Below are 22406 nucleotides of genomic sequence, written 5' to 3' on the forward strand. Positions count from 1 at the left end.
TTGCTTGGAGAAAGGGGGTTACCTTGAAGTTTAACTCTATATGAATATTAGAAAATAAAAATAAAAAAGGAATAAACTGGACTAAACTAAATTAAAAATTTTTTTAAAAATTAAGAAAATAGAAAAGCAAAAGAAAAACACATGTGTATGTATCAAAAAATTCAGGTTAGAAGTTTATCATGGAATTTGATGTACTGGACATCTCACTGTGATGGTAAATAGGTTAAAAAATTATCTATATAAAAAAAGAAAAAAAATGAACCAGAATAGTGGGAAAGAATTAAAAATAAAAGTTGTATCTATGAAGTAGTGGTGGTTGTTCTCTTGTAGTCTTTTTTTTTTTTTTTTCCTGATTTGTTTTCTGGGGGAGGGGGCTGCCACGTGGGTTTTCAGTCAATGATGTTCCCTGAGTTAAGTCCTCCCAACCCCCTCAAGGGGGTGGGCTCTGAGAAAAACGTTTTTTTCAGGTTTTTGTTCTCTGGAGGTTTTTATGTTTGTTCACTTCTTTTCTCTCGCCTTGACAGCTTTTGATGGTTTTTGGAGGTTTAGAGGAAAGAAAACTGCACCCCAACCTCCCTCTCAGAGAGAAGCCTCAGTCTGCTCCCCTGCAGGTGCTGCAGCCGCTGGGCCGCTGGCAGAGCAGGTTCTGAGTCACGGTCCCTGGGGACGCAGGATCTCCTGCTTGTACGCAAAACCAAGGCAGCTGTGGCTGTCTGGGCAGCTCCAGACCGCCAGAGACATTCCAAGCAGCAATCGCACACTGAGATTTTCCCGCTGGCTGGGGCTGAGAGCTCAGGGCTTGCGCGCACCTCTCCCAGGGGATGGTTTGGGGCGCGGCGCCTCCAGCTCTATCGGCTCTATCGCCGCGTGGGTCTATCACCGCGTGGGTCCCAGAACACCAGGCTGGGCGTTCGTGCACCTCTCTCAGGGGAGGTTGAGGCACGCGCGCATCTCCAGGAAGGTGCGCGTTCTGCCGTCTGGCGTGGCCCCAGCCCCTCACGGGAGCCGGACTCCACCCGTTCTCGGGCGCACTGGCGGCTCCGGGACAAAGACCAGGTTTCTCCGCCGCACTCTCCGGCTCAGCGCCAGGGGATGCTGCCCTGGGTCTGGGGACTTAAGCCCCTATCCCTATCCGCCCCGATTCCCACAATTTCCCCGCGCGAGTCTTTGCTCTTTTGAGTGCTTTCAACAAGACTCCAAGTTAATGCTGGTCCCCAGATGCCGGGCACTCTCGTATCGGGGTATTATTTTCCAGTCGGTCGCCTCTGGTGGCTCCCTCCCCCTTTTGTTTATCTTCCGATATCAGTCCGACGTTCCCACTCCACTTTACCTGCCCACTGGCGTCTTCTGGCCCCCGTAGAGATCCAGACGTGTATAATTCTGATCTCAGGCTGATTTCATGGGTGATCGGAGTTCTTTGGTAGGTAATCAGCTCACTTTAGGGTGCAGGTTGAAAAGGCGCCTCCTCCTACTTCCCCGCCATCTTGTCTCCCCCCTTCATGTTGTATTTTTTAATGGCTTACTGTATCATTCTGTCAAGTAGATATGTCATTATTGCCTAACCATTCTCTTGTGGTTGGTTTGCTTTATAATGTATTTTTATGATATATTTTAAATGATGTCTTTGTTATGTTTTAATTTTGCAGGCAGAGACATTTGTTTGGGTTAACAATGCATCAGCGCATTCCCAGAGTGTTGCCAAGGCCAAATACGAGTTTTTATTTGGCAGATCTGAAGAGAAACCTCCAGATACTAGTAAGTGTTTCCTGACCCTCCTCCTGCAGGTAACAGATGTGAAGTGCTACTGAACTTTCCTATCTCAGAAGCTGAGAATTCTTCAGACTAAGAACTGATTTGAAAGTACCCAGAACAGGCTACAAGAATCACATCCAGTATTTCTTAGAAAGTTTGTTTTAAAGAATAATTAAAGTGAGCAGGTTTCAAAGAGGTAGGAAGGTAGGGATGAGGGTGGAGAAGTACTCACTCAGTAATGATTAAGGGGATATTAATGTGTCTTGGGAGTTAGCTAGGAAAGGGATTCTGCATGTGCTTAGGAACCTGGGCTCTGGAGCTAGACTTCCTGAGTTTTAATTCTGGCCTTGTAGCTTATGAAGTTTGTGACCTTGAGTAGGCTAACCTCTCTGTGCCTCAGTGCTGTCATCTGTAAAATGAGATTCTATAGGTTATAGATAAAATAGTTACATATGTCTCAGAATTCTCTTAAGGTTTTAAGTAAAATGACCTATATAAAGATCTAAGAGCCACATGTGGCATGTAATAAGTGCATTGAAAGTGTTTGCTGGTGTTATTACTTACTGTAATCATCATCGTCATCACCATGTCCCTGACCTTTGAAGTACAGTCTTGTCTTTCCTCAATTCTGTCACTGTCTGACATTGATTTTTGTTTTGGGTAGACAAGGAATCTGACCTAATATAGTTGTTGTTCAGTTGAAAAAAAAATAAAAAAATAACTGCATTTTGGACTTATGTGTTGGATAGGATTATGTGATGGACCTCATAATATTGGGGGATAGCAAGAATGTAGTACATATGCATTCATTTAAGAATTTCTTTTACCTTAATAATGAATACTTACTAGATTTCATTAGCTGCGAACTCTTAAGGAAGTATAAACCAGCTTGATTATTTAAAAAAAAATCATTCTGCTTTTATTAGAATGCCCCAATTTGCTGTTTATCATTCGGCATAATACCTAACTATTCTGGGCTTGAGGTTTGGGGCACTTAATTATTTATTCACTGTTTCTCAGGCAGGGAATACTGATTCACCCAAGACTATTTAAAACTCCTTCTTAAAACACACACACACACACACACACACACACACACACACACACTTCCTTCTTGACACATCTTTACCTTTGCATGTCACATTGTGATTTTGTGCTGTTATTTTTGACTTTGATAAAAAATGATTTTTGCTTCACTATGTAGAGATAATATCAAATGTCTGCATAGTTCTCTGACTTGGTAGATGAGTTTGGCTCTTCTTACGTATAGGTTTTGAGTATACCTGTATACCTGGGGCAGATCAGGATGACATTTTAATGACATTTTAAACCTGTTTTTATTTGCCTTGGTAAAGATGGTTAGTATTATTTGTTTCTAGTGGTGATATGTTCTGCAGGTATGAAAGTATCCATGCATTTATTGAATAAATATATTTAAAGAACACTTAGTTGTGTAGTCACCTGTACTGGGCACTGTGAGGAAGCAAAGAGGTACAGATAGAGTTCTTCCTTTTAGGAACTTATTCTTTGGTCAGGGAGAAACAGATGTGTAAGTGACCAGGGGAAGAGAATAATCATTTCTAGCTCTGACTTTATGGAGAGGTAGAATTTGAACTTTTTTGTAAAGAAACAACTAGTGTTCTGTTTAAGAGGATTTGGGGGGAGGACATTTCAGATTGGAGGGAATGGTATGAGCAAGGGTATGGTGGCAGAAAATAAAAATTGCTTGAAGAACAGCAAGGAGACTAGCCTGATTGGCTAACAAAGTATATGAGGAGAGATAAGTTTAGCAAGATAATCATTTTAAAAGGGGCAAAATCATGGAGGGCCTTCTAAGGCAAGGTAAAGAGTTTGCACAGTATCCAGGTGTGCAGAAGGAAGTGGAAAGTCAAGATGGATTGATCTTGAAATTGGAATAGAGCAGCAGAAGCTGTTGCTTACCACAGGAGGGTTGTAAGATACCTTTTTCATTTCTTTTTCTTTTCATATCTTTACATATCTTTACAAAAAATTATGGCATTTTTTTTTCATTTCAAAACACTGTTGAAATTTCTTTACATAGACTAGTCATCTGTCATCAAAACACTGCCCAGATTCAGAATACTGCAGGGTAAAGTAGTAGAGAGAATAGGACAGTGTTTTATTTGAATTTGATAGACATACTTCTTCCCACAAAGTTTTTTTTTTTTTCTTTAAAAAGAAAGTGATTAAATAAGTGACTTAAACTATGTGCTCCAGAAACCTACTGCTGGAGAAATGGATGCATCCCCAGTAATACTCAGGTGCCATCACCTGAGGGGTGGTACCCTAGTAATGACATATTCAGATCAGGTAAAGTCACTTGGTTCGTGATCCCCAGTTAGGCCCAAGGAAAGTGTCACTGCTACAGGGAGAGAAGGCTTAGACTTTGCCGTTGAGCAGGGACTTAACAGGAGTTGTAGGTGGGAGGTTCTAGGGAAAACAAGTCAAGATTATTTTCAAACTATAGCTTATTGCAGGGATTTTGAATCAGTGACAAGGGTTAGGGTGTTGGATGGGGTACAGGAGAACATGTGAATTGTGGGAAGATGGCTTGGAATTAAGATCTAGATTCTCATTATCTGTTCATCAGTGTAGTGAAAGGAAAGGAATGACTGTGCTTCACTGGTTTCTTTGTTCGCCTGCTTTCTGGGAGCTGCAGCTTTCAGGAACTTGTCAAGGGCAAGAGCAGTAGTTGGTGATTGTTGAGAGGCTCTTGGCTATGTGTGACATCACTTGTGCTGTGACTTAATGAGGCTGTGAGTCACCAGAGGTAGGCTCTCCTCTTCCATTCCAGTCAGCTGTTGGAATACAAATGGAGTTGCATTGAACTTCAGAGAGATAGAAAGAGGTATCATAGGAACTTCACCTGGAGCTAACCATAAGGCCTGTATTAATTAATTAGTGTTTGGCTGATGATCAGACTTCCACTTATCACACTTTTCTTCTTTAGGTTGCCTCACTTAGATGACCAGCATGGCTTTTCTAAACTAGTCCGATAAAGTACACTTTAACAGAAGGGTGGCTTCATTTTAGGAAAGTATGTTTTTTGAAGTGTTTGTAAGGTAGTATCAGATGACCACTGTCGGTTGGTCTCTCTTTTATCAAAATCAGGAAGGAAGAAATAATTGAGAAAGGCTTTGAAGAAGAGTAAGACTCTGGTTCTCAACTTACAGGGAGAACACAAGTGAGTTATGGAAGTGTGTGAGGAAGTAAAAGGGCCTGTGGGATGCTAAGAAAGATAATCAACTTCTTATATTAACTCTTAGAAGTTGACAGAATCTTACTCCTGTATTCTTTATTGATCCGTTTATTCAGGAACAGCAGAGGAATTGCAATTTGGGACATGCAAAGTATGGCAAAATGTAGGAGTTCAAAGATAAAAGGAAAGGAACCTTACTTTTATAGAAAGAAAGGAAGTTGGGAGGGGCTGCTTTGAATAGAAGTCCATTGGAAGAAAGAGTTTAGGTTGGTGGACAGTTTCTCATTGGTTGAGTCGTGGTATTATTGGTTGAGTTTATTGCTGGCCAGTGAGAAATTCTTCCTTTCTCCTGCTGAACCCATAAAATAGGCTTCTTCCTGTTGGGAAAGCACAATACCTCCCTTCCTGTTGGCATCTGCAGTTGACAGTGGTAGGGCATGAGAGCTCCCCTTCTGGCCTCCCCACTCTATTTTAAATGAGGTATCCTTTAGTTTTCAGTTTCACAGACTAGGGAAAAATCCACAAATTATTGTCAAAGTAAATGCAGAACCACTGAGGGTCGTTTCACAGCTCAGGACACAGAAAACTCTCATATTAATAAATAAATCAGTAATCCATAACATTAATCAACTCACATTAAAATGGTATAAATTGCAAAAAGGAAGGAACTTGCATGGAAGGAGGGGAAGTCCATATTCACAAAAACAGGGAATCAAGATCCAAAGAACCAGAGATGGAATATTGTGAAACTGTAAAATTGGTTGTTTAAAAGATAAAAGAGGGAAGAGACACCATTATGATGAAAGAGGAAAATGTGAAATTAGACATACATATTTGAACAAGAACCAAATATAAGTTATAGAAAATTAAAAAAAGATTAATCATCAATGTCTCTTAATTTTTCCCTCCTGTTTTAAAATATTACCTTCCATTCTCTCTAATAGAAGTTTCACTTTGATAATTCTATTTTATAATTTCAAAAGCTCTTTCCCAATCTCTGATCAGTTTTCATTTTATCTGTTCTTTTATGTATGCATTATTATGTCTAATCTCTCTAAAGAATTCATTAGAATTGTTTTTCTAGGATTACCTTCTGTTTCTGTAATTTCTACTTCATCCACGGTCAGTTCTGTTTTATTCAATCTTGGAGCTTCTCTTGGAAGCCACTGTTTTTCCTCAAATGTCTGTTGGAGTTTTTTTTTTCCCCCCATTCATATGCGTGAGTAAAAGACTGAGTTCCCAAATATGACAGCTAGAACTTCTTTGTGTGTGTGGAATGCATCCCCAACAGGCCTCTTCCTTGTGTATAGAAAAGGGCTGAGAAGAATCTTGGTGCATTGAGATTTGTGGACTGGTACAGGGGTAGGTGGGTGTGCTGCCTGTTATATTCAGGCTAAGTCTTTGATGCCAGCAAGCCTCTAGGTAGGGAGGGTGGTGGGAGAGGGACCAACATAGGAAGCTGTTCTGTAGTTAATTCTTCAGTTAATTACAGTGACATCTGTTCTGCTTCCCATTCCCATTCTGCTTATCCATACCTATATGGACATCTGTCAACCCTGGGCTTTTAGCTTCTCTGAGGCATTACCATTAGGATATCTGAAGCCTTCTGGATTGGGTCTTGGTTGTGATTTCTGCTTTATTTTGTGATTATAACCCCATCCATCCCTTTCAGTCTGATAAACTCATTAAAATTTCTGGCTTAGTAATGTTCCTTTTTTTCTCAGCATCGTTAACAAATTTATTTTCTTTTGAAATTTGCTTTCATTTTAATAGGATTTAGAAAAGGAGGGACACCTGGGTGGCTCAGTGGGTTAAAGCCTCTGCCTTCAGCTCAGGTCATGATCTCAGGGTCCTGGGATCGAGCCCCGCATCGGGCTGTCTGCTCAGCGGGGAGCCTGCTTCTCTACCTGCTTGTGATCCCTGTCAAATAAATAGATAAAATCTTTAAAAAAAAAAAAAAAAGGAGAGGAGGCAAACTTGTGTCCTTGTCTGTCATGGTAACCCAGAAGCCCAAATAATTCTTTTTTTCTCCAGCTTTATGACATTTAATTGACAGGTAACATTGTGTAACTTTAATATTTACAGTATGATGACTTGATATATGTATATATTTTGAAGTGATTACCATATTTAGCTAGCATATCTGTATCTCACAGTTACTATTTCTTTCTCTCTTTTTTTTTGTTTGTTTGTTGGTGGTGATTGTGTTTAAGATCTACTCTCTAAGCATATTTCAAGTATGCAATACAGTATCATTAACTGTGGTCACCATATTGTATTTTAAATCTCCACAATTTACTCAATTTTTTAACTGGAAGTTATACCCTTTGACCAACATTTCCCCATTTACCATCCCTTAGTCCTTGGTAATCACCAGTCTACTCTGTTTCTAGGAGGTGACTTTTTTAGATTCTCCATAAAAGTGAGATCATGTGGTACTTGTCTCTGTCTCACTTAGCATAATGCCGTTAAGGTCCATCCATGTTGTTGCAAATGACAGATCTCCTTCTTTTCATTATATATACCACATTATACCACATTTTCTTTATCCATTTATTTGTTGATGAACACTTCAGTTCTTTCCATGTTTTGGCTACTGTAAATACTGCAGTGAGCATGGAGGTGCAGATATCACTTTGAGATACTTATTTCATTTCCTTTGGATATATACCCAGAAACGGTACTGCTTTTTAATAGCTTTATTGAGATATATATAGTACCACATAATTAACCCACTTTAAGTGTGAAGTTCAGTGGTTTTTCGTTTGTTCACAGAGTTGTGCGTATATCACACCAGTTAATTTAGAATATTTTCATCATCCTAAAAAGAAAAGACTACATGAACTAGCAGTCACTCTGTATCCCCTCCCCACTGCAGTAGGCAATCAGTAATTTATTTTTTGTCTCTATAGATTGGCTTATTCTAATCGCTTCGTATAACTGAAATCATATAATATGTGGTCTTTTGTGATTAGTTTTTTTCACTTACTGTGTTGTTTTCATCCATACTGTAGCATGTATCACTACTTTGTTCCATAATAAAAAATTGGAGAATAATATTTTATTGTATGATAAGACTACATTTTATTTATCTGTTCATTGTTTGATAGATACTTGGGTTGCTTCCACTTTTTGACCAGTAGGAATAATGGTTTTATAAACATGTGGGTATAGGATTTTATGTGGATGTATGCTTTCATTTCTCTTGGGTATGTACCTAGAAGTAGAATTGCCGGATAATGTGGTGATTCTATGTTAAACCTTTTGAGGAACTTCTAAATTTTTTTCCACGGCAGTTGTGTTATTTTATATTCCCATCAGCTATGTACAAGAGTTCTCATTTCTCCACATTCTTGTCAACACTTATTATTATCTTTTTTTATTATAACCATTTCTAGAGGATGTGAAGTAGAATCTCATTGTGTTTTGTTTTGCATTTCCTTAATGATTAATGATGTTGATCATCTTTTCATATGCTTATTGGCTTATTTATGTCTTCCTTGGGGAAATGTCTATTCAGATCCTTTGCCTAGTTTTTAGTTGGTTTGTCTTTTTATGTTTGAGTTTTAAGGGTTCTTTATATATTTTATATACAGGTACATTATTTGAAACTATTTTTTCATATTTTATGGATAGTCTGCTTTCTTGATAGTATCATTTATAGCACAAAATTTTAAAATTTGATCAAATCCAATTTATTTGTTTTTTTGTTGTTGTTGCTTGTGCTTTTGGTATCTTAGGAAGCTTGTGCCTAATCCAAGGTCAAGAAGATTTACTTGTAATATTGTCTTCTAAGTTTTATAGTCCTAACTCTTAGATTTAGGTCTGTGATCATGTTGAGTTGTTTTTTTGCTTATGGTGGAGGAAGAAGCTAAATAATTCTTAATGAAGAAAGGTATTGGGTAAATGTAGAGCATCTTACTGATTTGTGTGACACCTCCCCATACACAGAATTCCTGGAGAGCAGGATGGAGATAAAGTCGCATTGCAGCCTAACCCTATTCATGTTCCTATCCTAATCTTTGCATCTGGCCTTGGGACCCAGGAAAGCTAGGAGACATTGCTTTAGGAAAGATATGGGTTGGTGTAGAAAACCACAGATATACAAAGTAACAAATGACAAATCTACTAATTCTAGGCTCTTCTGTTCTATTATTTTCTTGTCTTCATCACAGATACAAGTTGGTTTATAATTTTATGCCAAGTCCTTTGGTAAATCCTCTGTCTTTGGCACATTTTAGCTAGTTTACTCTTTCCTTTCCACTTCCAGCCTCCTTCTAACCCATGATGGGAAGCAGAAAAGTGATTTTACACTATGATACACAAGTATATACTAGACTTGCTCGCCAATCCTTGGCCCTTATTAAATTGGCCAGATGTCCAGATGTCCTCTGTTTTTTCAGCTATTTTGCAGACCCTGCTTGGTAGGCAGTAGTTTTTAGTGGTCTGTTTTGGCTAGGCGAAGTGGGCCAGGAAGGGACTGTGAACTTTCTCTTTGGCTGGGGTTTTGGGTGATGATAGTCTAGCGGTTCCATCTTCTCCCTGCTTGGTCCACACGTGCACATAGCACTGATAGCCTCGGCTGTCTCCTCAAAACTGCCTGGCATCTCTTAGACTGAGATAGCTAAGGAGTGTTGCAAAAATCAATGTGCAGAGTGTGCTGAAAAGCTTATTCCTACCTTCTACTCAGTACAGTATTTTAGTTTTGCCTAGGAGATCCACTTTTTTTGAACCAGTGTTCATTGTATTTTTTTTTAAAGCACCTATTGAAAAGCTGAACAGGATTTGACTCTTTCTGAGATGATCAACTTTAGAACAGTACATCTCAACTGGAAAAGAGAGGCTTGTTTGTTTTTTTAACTGAAGTATAGTTGGCACGTAATGTTACATTAGTTTCAGGTGTACAACACAGTCATTTAGGAAAGCGCTTTTACCTCGCTAAACATAAGGCACCAAATGTTGTCGAGGTCAGACTTTTTTTATGCACTTAGGAGCCATTAAGGATTCATTTTTAAGGATTTTCCTCTCTGTGTGTTTTATATTAGAGAAAGAGTCTTTTCTTGACTTAAGGAACTCTTTGAGTGCTGTTAGGATGTTTTAGAGTAAATTTGGATCTTTGAGATGGATCCAAGTATGCCTTTAGCAGCATCTCCCTGCATCTTCCTTAAATCAACTGTCCAATCTTGTTTCCTTTTATTTTTATTTTATTATTTTATTTTTTTTAAGATTTTGTTTATTTATTTGACAGACAGAGATCACAAGTAGGCAGAGAGGCAGGCAGAGAGAGAGAGGGTGGGGGAAGCAGGCTCCCTGCTGAGCAGAGAGCCCGATGCGGGGATTGCGGGCTCGATCCCTTGGATCATGACCTGAGCTGACGGCAGAGCATTTAACCCACGAAGCCACCCAGGCGCCCCTCCTTTTATTTTTAGATAGGAGGTGTCTTTTCCCTTTTATTTTGTAAAGCAGAGGTTATATACTGCCATCTTTCACTCATGTTTTATTTAGGTTAGCCAGTGTTTTATTTAAAAATTGAGCTAACTTTTAAAATTTGAGAGATTTCATATAAAAACCCAGATTTCAGCCTTCTGTTAAAAATCTGAGAGTGCAACACTGAGTGGGCCCTGATGCCAAACAGCAGCTGGCCCCTTTGGAGCTCCAGTCAGCAAACCCCCTTGTGTCATCTCCTACTTTGCCTGCTGTCCGTTTGTTATCTCCTGAAGCTTGTAGGCATTTTGGGCTTATGGTCTCTGCTTCAGAGTCATACTACTATAAGACTTGACAGGTTCAGTCATGTATTGTGATAATGATTCATTTTGTCATAGTTTGCAAGCATGATTAGCATTCAGCAGTGGTAAATCATGAAGCTCATGCACAGGACTTTTCCAAGGGCTTGAGAGACATAGCAGTTTTTTCTTCTTTCTCTTAAAGAGAGCACCTCAGGTTGTGTAAGTTTCAGGAGGCACAAAACTGGATCTGGGCCTGCCAGCATGAAAATTACCTGTAGACCTTCCAAAGAGGACAAAGATTCCTGGGCCCCACCTTCTTCTGTCCTCTGCAGTCAAATGTGTGGGCAAGATACTCAGGCATCTCTAAATTTTTAAACAGCTCCCCAGGTGATGATTATGATACACAGGCTTAAGAACTATGGCATTATAAATACTAATTCAGGAGCCTGAATGGCTCAGTTAAGTGTCTGCTTTTGGCTCTTGTCATGATACTAGGGTCTTCTCTGCTCATCAGGGAGCCTGCTTCTCCCTCTGCCTCTCCCCCATATTTGCTCTCTCTCTTATTCACTCTCTCTTTCTCTCAAATAAATAAAATATTAAAACAAACACACACACATGCACTAATTTGAAGGGATACGTGCACCCCCATGTTTATAACAGCATTATGTGTAATAGCCAAATTATAAAACAGCCCGAGTGTCCATTGACTGATGAATGGATAAAGAAGAAGTGGTATATATATACAGTGGAATATGATTCAGCCATTAAAAAAAATGAATTCCTGCCTTTTACAATGATGTGGATGGAGCTAGAGAGTCTTGTGGTCAGCAAAGTAAGTAAGAGAAAGACAAATACCATTCATATGTGAAATTTAAGAAATAAAACAGATGAGCGAAGGGGGAAACCAGAGTGGGGGGCAAGCTAAGAAACAGTCTTAACTATAAAGAACAAACTGATGGTTACAAGAGGGGAGGTAGATGGGATTGTGGGTTAAATAGGTGATTGGGATTCAGGAGTGCACTTGTGATGAGCACCCAGTGATGTATGGCAGTTTGAATAACGATATTGTACACCTGAAACTAATATTACACTGTATGTTAACTAACTGGAATTTAAATAAAAACTTAAAAGAATTGCTGTATTTAAAAAGGTAATTACTTGAGCTATATATAAACCCAAAACTATAGGGCTTAGGAACCACTGCCAGTTTGAAGATCATCAGATAAATGAGAGGACAGCTCTGAAATTAAAAAGTAATGTCAGTAGGAAACATGATTAGATTATTAAAAAATAGTGTGCATTAGTTTTTAAAGAATTTATGAAGTTTTCTCATGTCTGTGATATTTGTCCATTCATGTGGAATTTTATCAGCAATTCCTGTTTTGCTAGTATTTATGGAAATATTTGCTTTGGGAAACATTGTATGGGTGGAATGAGGTAGAGATTCTGGAGTTACTATAATGTAAGACGGGAGTACGAGGGAAAATTATATTGCGGCCTGATACAACTGCCTCTGTTCTTGTTGCTTGAGGAGGTTGAATGGTTATGTTAAGGAGGTGGTTTTGGAAACATGTGGGGGTGATTTTAACTGTCTTAGAGGTTGGGTTGAGGGTTGGCTCATGAACTTTAATGGGGAAGACCAGGGGATGGTACGCATCTTATAATCGAGTGTGGGATAGTACTGCAGGAGGAAGAATTGTTCCACTTGCTGCCTGACCGTGAATGTCCTACTGGATGTTCATGTTGGGGAAAAACACGTTTCTAATGATCTGGACTTAGGACATTTTTAAAAAACATTTTGTTTTTAAACAAATAAATTTTAAAGATTTTATTCATTTGACAGAGTGAGTGAGCATAAGTAGGCAGAGCAGCAGGGAGATGGAGAGGGACTAGCCAGCTCCCCAGTGTGAGGCTCGATCCCAGGCCCCCAGGATCATGACCTGAGCTGAAGGCAGATGCCTAACCCACCGAGCCACCCAGGCACCCTGGACTTGCGACATATAAACAAAATGTTTTTTGTGTTATTTTAAATATCACTGAATTTTCTAGCACTGTTATTATCATGTGAACCAAGGAAAGATTTTACTTAGTTTGGAAGTTTACTAAAACTTATTCACCGTTTCAAAATACTATGTCTCACAGGTGGTGTTCATGGCTGTTGAGTCATCAGTTCCACACACCCGTTATCTGTGCTTGAGCCTTGTAATCCGGGTGACTCTGTGTTTAGAAGCAAGCAAGCATTTGACTGACCTACGCATTTACGTAATGAAAATCATGAATGTACCACATTCTATAAATTATTGATTAGTTTGAATTTTATATTTAGGCAGGTTTTATTATTTTTGAATGTCACTTCATAATAATAAAGGAGGCATTGTAAAATATTTGTTATAAAATTAAAGGCATTTTTGATCTTATGAAGTTGAGAATTGCTTTTTTTATTTTTCTAAAGATTTTATTTATTTGAGAAAGAACACCAGGCAAGTATGGGGAGGGGCAGGGAGAGATGAAAAAGAAGATGGAGAGGGAGAGAATCTAAAGCAGACTCTGCACCGAGTTCAGAGCTGCCTGCAGGGCTTGATCTCATGACCCTGAGACTGTGACCTGAGCCAGAATCAGGAGTCGTATGCTTCACTGACTGAGCCACCCAGCCTCTCTGAGAATTGCTATTTTAAAGCACTGGTCCTTAAGCACATCAGATTGTCCTGTGGAAGTTTTGAAAATGATCATTGTGAATCTCCCCTAGAAATACTAATTTAATAGTTTTCTACAAATTCTAGGAACTCTGCAAACCTTTCCCGCTTCATGACATACTTAGATGATATTCTTTGTATTATACACTTAGGATGAATGAAGGCAGCTGCTTCAGGCTTCAGGTGACAGTTTCTAGGGATTCTGTGGCCCCTGTTTTGTCCAGCCCTGTCCTGCCTTGCTATCAGAGATATATTGACAACCTTGGATGCTTGGAATGCTTGTTAAAAACTCAAGTACTGGGGCTCCTGGGTGGCTTAGTCGTTAAGCGTCTGTCTGTGGCTCAGGTCATGATCCCAGGGTCCTGGAATCGAGCCCCGCTTTGGGTTCCCTGCTCAGAGGGAAGCCTGCTTCTCCCTCCCCCATTTCCCTGCTTGTGTTCCCTCTCTCACTGTATCCCTCTCCGTCAAATAAATAAAATCATAAAAAATAAAACCTCAAATACTTCCTTTCACAGTGCATACGTATATCAAATATCACCTTGTACGCTTTAAAATCTTACGATTTTACTATCTGTTATATCTCAGTAAAGCTGAAGAAACAGTTTGGATTCTTGAACTCCCCTCCCCCAGTAATTCTGATTTTGGTGTGTGACCTGAACACCTAGTACTGTAATGAATGCCCTGGGTGATTGCGACCCTGATGTTATCGGATTGCACTGTGAACCGTCCTGCTCTTGAGGGGTGAGTGCAGTAATGACAGGGCGACTGATGAGAGGGCAAGGGAGGGTTACACTCCTTCCTAAGGGTCTGGGAGGTCATGGTAAGAGATTTCTGAGATAGAGTACAGATACGAAACTCCTGCCGGGTTGGGTTTTTCCTATCACTCGGAGCAGTTGCCTTTTTGGAAATGGTAGAGCAAACAGTGCTGAGAAGCAAAAGCCCAGAAAGAGCTCCACTTGCTCTTTGTAGCTGAATTTCAGCTGTGAGGGATTGTGTCCTGAGAGTCTGAGCAGATTTACAGATAAAGTACAGATCCACTCTAGGTAATCTTGGAAAAACAGAAAGAAAGGGCAAGTGCTCAAAAATTCTGAGAGGCGAGGGGCGCCTGGGTGGCTCAGTGGGTTAAAGCCTCTGCCTTCGGCTCAGGTCTCAGGGTCCTGGGATCGAGCCCCACATGGGGCTCTCTGCTCAGCAGGGAGCCTGCTTCCCTTCCTTTCTCTCTGCCTGCCTCTCTGCTTACTTGTGATCTCTCTCTGTCAAATAAAATAAAAAAAAATAATTATGAGAGGCGAAACCTCTATTTTTAGAAAGAATAAAGGAAATTGTAGAGATTTGTGAGTTTCAGGATACGGTTAAGCTGAAGTTTAGAGGATTGTTAAAAAGTACTGGGAGAGTAGAGTCCTGCCTGGGTTGGAGCTGGTGGCTCTTGGATTGGAGAATGGGACCCTGACCGAGGGAGAGGCTGAGGGAGAAGAGCTTCTGGGCGGAAAGTAGCCAGCAGGGTGGGGAGACAGGGTGGAAGGACTTTGACAGGTTAGTGGAACTGAAAGTCATCTGGACTGACTGGAAACCCACATGCTATTAACATTATTAACTTCCCTACATGGGTGTTATTAGAACACAGTTGGGGAAATGCTGATGCACTGGAAACAGGCCTGGGCGAAGAATCAGGAAGCCTGGATTTTCATTTGTGTTAGGTTACAGATGCCAAAAACTTCCTTCAAGGCAAGTAAAGGCACTTCTGGGCTTTTACTTCTTCAACATAAAATAAGTATCTATAGTTGCTAGGCTGGAGATACAGAAATAAAGCATAGAGTCTGACTGAAGTCCCATGGGGGAAACAGACAAATAATATGATGATTCTAACACAGTGTGCTACTTGCTATAATGGAAGGAGGAACGGGGAGGTTTGGGAGGTGATTGGAAGCACACTTAAGATCGACTGGAGGGAAGGCTTCTCGGGAGGTGATCATCCAAGCAGGGTTTTTGAGGGTCAAGTGGAGTGGGTGCTCAGAAGAAAGATGTTTCTGGGGCGCCTGGGTGGCTCAGTGGGTTAAGCCTCTGCCTTCGGCTCGGGTCATGATCCCAGGGTCCGGGGATCGAGCCCCGCATTGGGCTCTCTACTCAGCGGGGAGCCTGCTTCCCCTCTCTCTCTGCCTGCTTCTCTGCCTACCTGTGATCTCTGTCAAATAAATAAATAAAATCTTAAAAAAAAAAAAAAAAGAAGTTTCCAACAAGAAGGAGCAAATGCAAAGATGTGTTACTGTGAACACTGCGGACTGTTCAGAGCAGCTGGCATCAGCACAGCAGGAATGAGGGAGAAGGCCTGTGGAAGGCCTGGGCCAGGTTGTGAACTGTTTCACATACCATGCTAAGGAGTATATATAGAATGGATTTTTTAAAATAATGGACTAATTTTTCACATTTGGGATTTATAGGAAGTTAGCCTAGAGATTGGATTGCAGTTACAGAAAGGTGAGATTGTTGGCTGTGTACCATTTTAGGAAGGTGCATGCTCATGTAAACACATGTGCGCGCGCACACACACACACACACACACACACACACACACTAGTGGCTTAGACAAAAGTTTACTCTTCTATCCCATGGAAGGAATCTACACCGATGATTTAGAGCTCAGATGCTGATGCTGCAGTCAGATGATCCTGACTCCTTTGGACTCTTTGGTTTGGTAGCCTTTGAACATTTCTCACCGTCTGATGTGGTTGCTTGAGCTCTGCCATATTCCTTGAGAGCTGGAAGGTGCAGGAGGAGCACTGGAATGGTAGAGGGGCATGTGCTATATGTAATTCAAAGATATTTGGGGGACAGGACTACAAAACACTTTCAGTTAGAGGTCGTCATTTATAATGTGGTGCTGTAGCTACAGGGGAAATGTCAAAAATGTAATCTTCATTCCAAGTGGCCATGTGCCCAGCTAAAAATTGGGAGTTCTGTTAGTAAGGGAGGAGGACGAATGGTCCAGGGGGTTAAACCGCCCGTGCCCCTGCTGCAGAGTCATGTGGGAATGCAAGGGATTTGTGAGGAGGAAGGGACTAAGGCAGTGAAGACTGAAGAGAAGAGACTTCCTGCAGAGTGAGGGGCCCCTGCTGAGTGGATGTGGACAGGAAGAGGAGGGAGCCCCTGAGTGGCATTTGCTTGGGCGGCTGTGGAGATGGTAGTGCCTTTCAACAACGCAGGTTTGAAGGAGGAGAAGGTGTGGGGGGCAAGAAAAGAATGGTGACATTTGGATGTGTTGAGTTTGAGAGGCCTATGGCACACTCAGATGGAAGATCTGGTGGGCAGGTGGGCATATAGGTCTGGGCCAAAGAGAAGAGGTTTTGTGCATAGGATTGCCCGGGAAGCATGTACAAAATGAAAAGATGACATTTTGAAGAAAAAAAAAAATTAAAGGTCAGGATGAGAGAGTGGTGTTTAAAGGAAAATCAGAACGGAAAGGTATTTGGCAAATGACAGAAGGGATTTTAATGAGGGAGTAATTCATGCCATAGATGAATCTAGTAAGATCAAGACTGAAGTGTCTAGAAATCAGGAGCTAACTGTGTGTGTCTAGACGACTCTGTGTATCACATAGTATATATATACACACATATATATGTATATATATATGTATGTGTAAAGTTGTTTAGATTAAACATCATGATCCTATGACTTGTTAAAATCAGTCAGGGTAGTTGGTTGCTATTTTCCTGAAAAGACCTCTAGAAGTGGTCTTGCATATTCCGTGCCCCTAAACCCTTGGCAGCCCTCACTGGGCTTTTGTCACTGAGACAGGATAGAGACTGACTCTCTCAAGCTAAAATTATGGATATATTTACTGCGAAGTGAGAGTATTTTTATGGGTATGGTGGGGTAGATGTTTAATACAAGGACTAGTATGCCCTAAGCATCATGAAATGGTTTAAAATATATGATAAAATGTTATTCTACCTGCCACTGCCCACCACCTTCTTGAGCTTTATAGTGTCAGGCTGAGTGAGGATTAAGTACTAGTCAGAACTGCAGCAAGCTTGGCTAGGTGGAACTGGACATAGTGAGTCTTTGTTCCTTTTAGGATAATCCTATACCTAGAGGTTTGATTAATTCATAGGCACAAAATAATTTTGAAAACTGGACCATCTTTTATGATATAATTTAAACCTAATTGCAGATATCTAGTGTTAGATTTCTAGGTTTTCCTCCAATGAGTAGATACCTTTTTCCCCAAAAGCTTGGAAAGAAATTTTTTGAAAATAGAATTTTATCCCTGAGTTTCTTAATTGGGCACGCAGTTCTGTTACTAGAGAGACAACACTGCCCTCTGGTGGACAAAATGTGTAACACTTTCAGGAGAGGGTCACAAGCGCAGTTTGCTTTTTCTGCAGGCAGATTTCTTGCAGATTCGTTTTGAAGGTCAGTTAGTATGCTTTTGTTCTTTCTGCCTAATCTAATCTGGAGGTTTATAAAAATTCCAGTGGTGTACAAATACACATTAAATCTTTTGTGTCTTAATCTCATTTTGATGTTATGAAATTAAAGATTTTGGAATTTTTATGGCAAAAAACAAACTTCAGTTTTTGAAATAGAAATGTTAATCAGCTGTACCCTCAGACAGACATTTTGGTAGGCTGATGATAATAATATTGCCTGAATATAAGATGCATTAAAATAATATATGAAACCCAGTCTGGAGTGCTGTTTTTTCCCCTTGTATATAAATTTTTGCAAAAACTTCCGAAGAAGTCAATATTATTGGATATGTAATAATTGAAAGACTAATGTGGAACGTCTTAAACTGTTCCTTAATGGATAGGTTTTTGGTTGCTGCACTTGTTTTGCTCTGTATTAAATTATGATATAGGCTGATAACATGAGTAGGATATTTTTCTTAATTTTGGGGGTTCAATCCTGAGTGAATATTTTTACACACTTATTATGTAATGGATGCTCTACTAGAAAATTTGTGTATTAGTTTAAACCTCAGAAGACTCCTCTGATATTAGTGTGCCTCTCCTGCACTCCCAGTTTATTTCATAGATGAGATTCACTGAGGTTTAAATAATTTAACCTTAGGTTCCACAACAAAGAAGGATGGGACTGGTATGCCAACCTGAGTTCAAAGCCTGAGTCTTCCCACAATACCCTACACTTCTATGGAGAACAGAGTCAGGTGCCACCATACCGCTGAATGCCAGTCTGTATGAAAGTGGGCTGTAGGGGCGCCCAGGAGGCTCAGTGGATGAAAGCCTCTGCCTTTGGCTCAGGTTATGATTCCAGGGTCCTGGGATCGAGACCCACATTGGGCTCTCTGCTCAGCAGGGAGCCTGCTTCCTCCTCTCTCTCTGCCTGCCTCTGCCTACTTGTGATCTCTGTCAAATAAATAAAATCTTAAAAAAAAAAAAAAAAGAAAGTGGGCTGTAATTCTGACTTTGTTATCAATGGGTGGTATGATACTGGATAAACTATTTAACTTTTTTTGTTCACTTTTTCTTTTTTCTTTTTAATCTTGAAACCAAAATCTTCATGTCTCCCTGAGGTTTTGGGGAATAGGAGATAGTGGTTAGGAGTCCATGCCCCATCCCAGTCAGCCAAAGGCATCCCCTCTTTTATCTGCCTCACCTGTTGGACTATTGTGTGAAATACAATTTGAAGGCATAATTTTCCCTCTTAAAATATTTTTATGTTATTGGTCTGTATGATTTCTTTCTTAGGTCTCATAGAGCTCATTATTTTTTGAAAGGTGTTGATGCAGTGCAATACCTCCTTGTATTTTCCTTTGGGAGGGAAAGAAGATATGGCCTAAGGCATCACATTATTTAATGCATGTTCCTTTCTGTTGGCAGCATTAGGGTGCTGATGACAGGGCCATTAAATTAGGAAGAAAGCAAATTCTTACTGGGGCAGTCTTCTGTGTCTCAGGATACCGAAATGTCTAAATTCTTTATCCACTATGATTGGAGCATCCAGCCTGCCCCTTTTTCCTTGCAGTGTAACTTCAGCAACCCAACCTTTCTCATCCAGAGGGAAATTATAATGCCAGGAATGTGAAAGAAGTAAAAATACATAAAAACACTGTTCTGTTTGCTTTCAACACTGTAGAATTAGAGATTTCTTGGCAAGATACAGAATAGCAGTGAGTAAAACTAAGCACCTTTTCATCCATGGCTTAGTTTTGTTTTCCCCCAACAGTTTTTTTCCCTTGTTATGTCTGTACTATTCATATGTTGGAGTATCTAGTCTGTATTCATTGACTTGATAAGATAGTGGTGCTAACAAGGCCAGGGTCAAATCTTAAGGAATAGATAAGTTTATTTCAGTGTGTCAGGAGACCTGCAAACAATTTTACAAGAAGATTTCTGTTGTGAGGTTGTGAGGGCAGCCCTAGCAAATGAACAGGGATGGCTCAATGTAAAATCCAGCTAACTATACTAGGAAAAGCAGTTTAGAGAGCTTGCCCTTTTGATGACAGATTGTTAAATATTTAAAATATGTTCTCTTCATTTGTCCTTGGAACAGCTGATGTGGTGAACTTTGAGTTAGTATTGGTGAAAGTAAAGAGAATTTTTAAAAGAAGTGTGAGACCCCGTTCTTTTTAAAGGAAAAATGTCTAGAGATTCTTTGTGGTGGCAAGTTCCCTAAAATGTGCTGGGAACTGAGATTTGTATAGCTTTGGTTCTTATATCCAGGTAATTAAAACTAAGAGAAGAAAATAGGGGCAGGAAATAAGTTTCTCTTGTTTAATACATTTAAATAATCTCTGCAAATATTTATTGAGTGTTTGCTATGTACCCAATACTGCTAATAACTGTTTATAAAAAGCTGATGAACTTATAAGCAAGATGATATTCATGCTCAGAGTCATTAAATAGAAGATGATGTATTTAAGTGCCAGATAATTGGTTTAAATCTCATGAACAGATGACTAATTCCATGTTAAAGATCCTGCTAGAGACAGACATACACTCCTAAAAGGAGACAGACTGTCGAGATCAGGAGCACTGTGGGAAATCAGGGATATGTGGTCATCATATTATATACAGGAGAGGAGAGAACAGAGTGGGGAATGAAGGATTCATCAGAGGCTTCTTGGAGGGAGGCAGGTGTGTTCTGTGTCTTAGGGGACAGGTAGGATTTGAATATGTGGAAAGAATGGGGAGAACATTTTGTTGTGGGAGAAGATGAGAGTGATATTGTGGAGAACAGTGGAATACTGACTCAAGTGAAAAGGTGAATGAAGGTATGATCATGGCCTTTAATATCAGTTTAGAAAGTTGTGATTTGAAGTCTGTGTCCTGAGAAGTTTTATTTAATCCCTTTGAGTTTGATTCTTTGAGGGTCCCCTCTGTACCTTATAGCCTGTCTCAGCTTTTGAATCAGTCATTCTGAAAGGCACGCATTTATTTAGAGGTTTTTCTTTCACTAAATGAGACTTACACTACACCTTGTTACCTTCACTGGAATGTGACTATTTTTGAAATTCCGTAGTCATCCATTTACCTATTATATTCAAGGTGAATTACTTCTACAGATAGTTTGATTTTAATTATTTTATGTTTGAATTTTAAAATTTACATTTTTGTGATATTTTGTGCTCATTCTCTTGTGCTGAGTACTAAAGACATAAAAGTTAAATCCTATCTAGCAATATATTTAATGAATTTATCTTATAAAAGAAGACAAAGTGAAAGAGAATTATAATTCAGCCTCTATGTGTCATGAATATTATTATATGTTTTATTTATCTGCTGTTGTATTCGCAGTGTGTTATTACACTGATATTTAGGAACTCATTTTTATCCCTGAATTTGAGTTTTAAAGAGATATTTTACAATTAGTTGCTAATGGCAGTTTTTCTTGAGTTGTTGTTTTAGGATATAAAATTGCCACTTCTGTTGTTTGAGGTCTAGCAGTAATGTGTGTTGGCCGGAGGAAACCTGGGTGTGGTGGACGTGTCTCTAGGCCATCTGAGCTTTCCTAGGGAGCAGTGAAGTGAATTTGAAATCTGTGTCATTGCTGATATTCTCCTCTCCCCTCTCATCCATTTGCTTGTAACTATACATTTTTCCATTTCCATTGTTTATGATCTTTGACATCTTCTGATTTGGATATAATAGTTTGTTCTTTGACAATGTAAAAAAAATATTGCCAAATCCTTTGGTGCATTGAAAATTCTTTGAATGACTTGAACTAAAAGGAAAGTTTCTTAGGTGAGTGAGTAAGAGCTGTGAATGTCTAACATGAAACCCTCTAAGGGAGGATTTCTTAACTTTAGGGGGTCTGTGAGCCCTTTAGACATTTTATACAGAGTTTGTATAAATGTCCCTCTGAATGTTTCTTATTGGGAGAGGGTCCATAGCTTTCTCCAGGAGGTCCATGATAGCAAAAAATTAAGAACTGCTTCTCTGAGACTTGGGGAACAGAAAAACAAGTATAAGGATTCTATTTTTCTAGTGCTACAAATATAACTATTATCCTAAATCAACAACACTAATAAGATATTTATTGTAAAATAACTTCTTTTAAGTAGATCAGTTACTGAATCTATATTGTCATTGTTTTTTGTAAGATATAATTTGTACTGGAAAGGCCGAAAGGATCAATTTATACTTTCTTTTTTCCATTTAAAAAATTTGTTTATTTACTGTATAGGGCTCACTTACTCTAATTATTATAAATAAGGGGACTGGTGAAAATTGTTTTGGGTCCATATATCCATGGATTGCCGTGTAACTTAACATTGTCATCATCTTGATAAAGAATTAATAAGTACCTTTTAACTTTTACAGTATGGTAGTTATCTAGGATATAGAAAATTTGAGATGAAAAGTAGGGAAAGCAGTGTGAAATCATGAAAATATAAGGACCCAATGAAAAGTACAGGCAGTATATGTTTTAAGAGTAAAAGGGAGGGGATGATCATGGAGTTGGGTTAAGCATGGAGGATCTCAGTGAATAGAATTTGAGTAGGGCCATGAGTAATGAGGAAGACATAGTTGGAAAAGAGGGAATAACTGT

The 22406-nt window shown here is 39.5% G+C and overlaps 1 protein-coding gene across 1 annotated transcript in view; it reads left to right on the top strand.

Annotated features, from left to right (window-relative positions):
- PSD3 (pleckstrin and Sec7 domain containing 3) overlaps positions 1 to 22406 on the top strand; it is a 536900-nt gene that overhangs the window by 84698 nt on the left and 429796 nt on the right. The window contains exon 2 of the mRNA XM_080796195.1: positions 1647 to 1755. Coding sequence (XP_080652321.1) covers positions 1647 to 1755 — 109 coding nt within the window. The remainder of the gene's footprint in view (positions 1 to 1646; positions 1756 to 22406) is intronic.

Source organism: Martes martes, assembly GCF_963455335.1.
Source record: "Martes martes genome assembly, chromosome: 2".
In the NCBI taxonomy this organism is placed as follows: Eukaryota; Metazoa; Chordata; class Mammalia; order Carnivora; family Mustelidae; genus Martes; species Martes martes.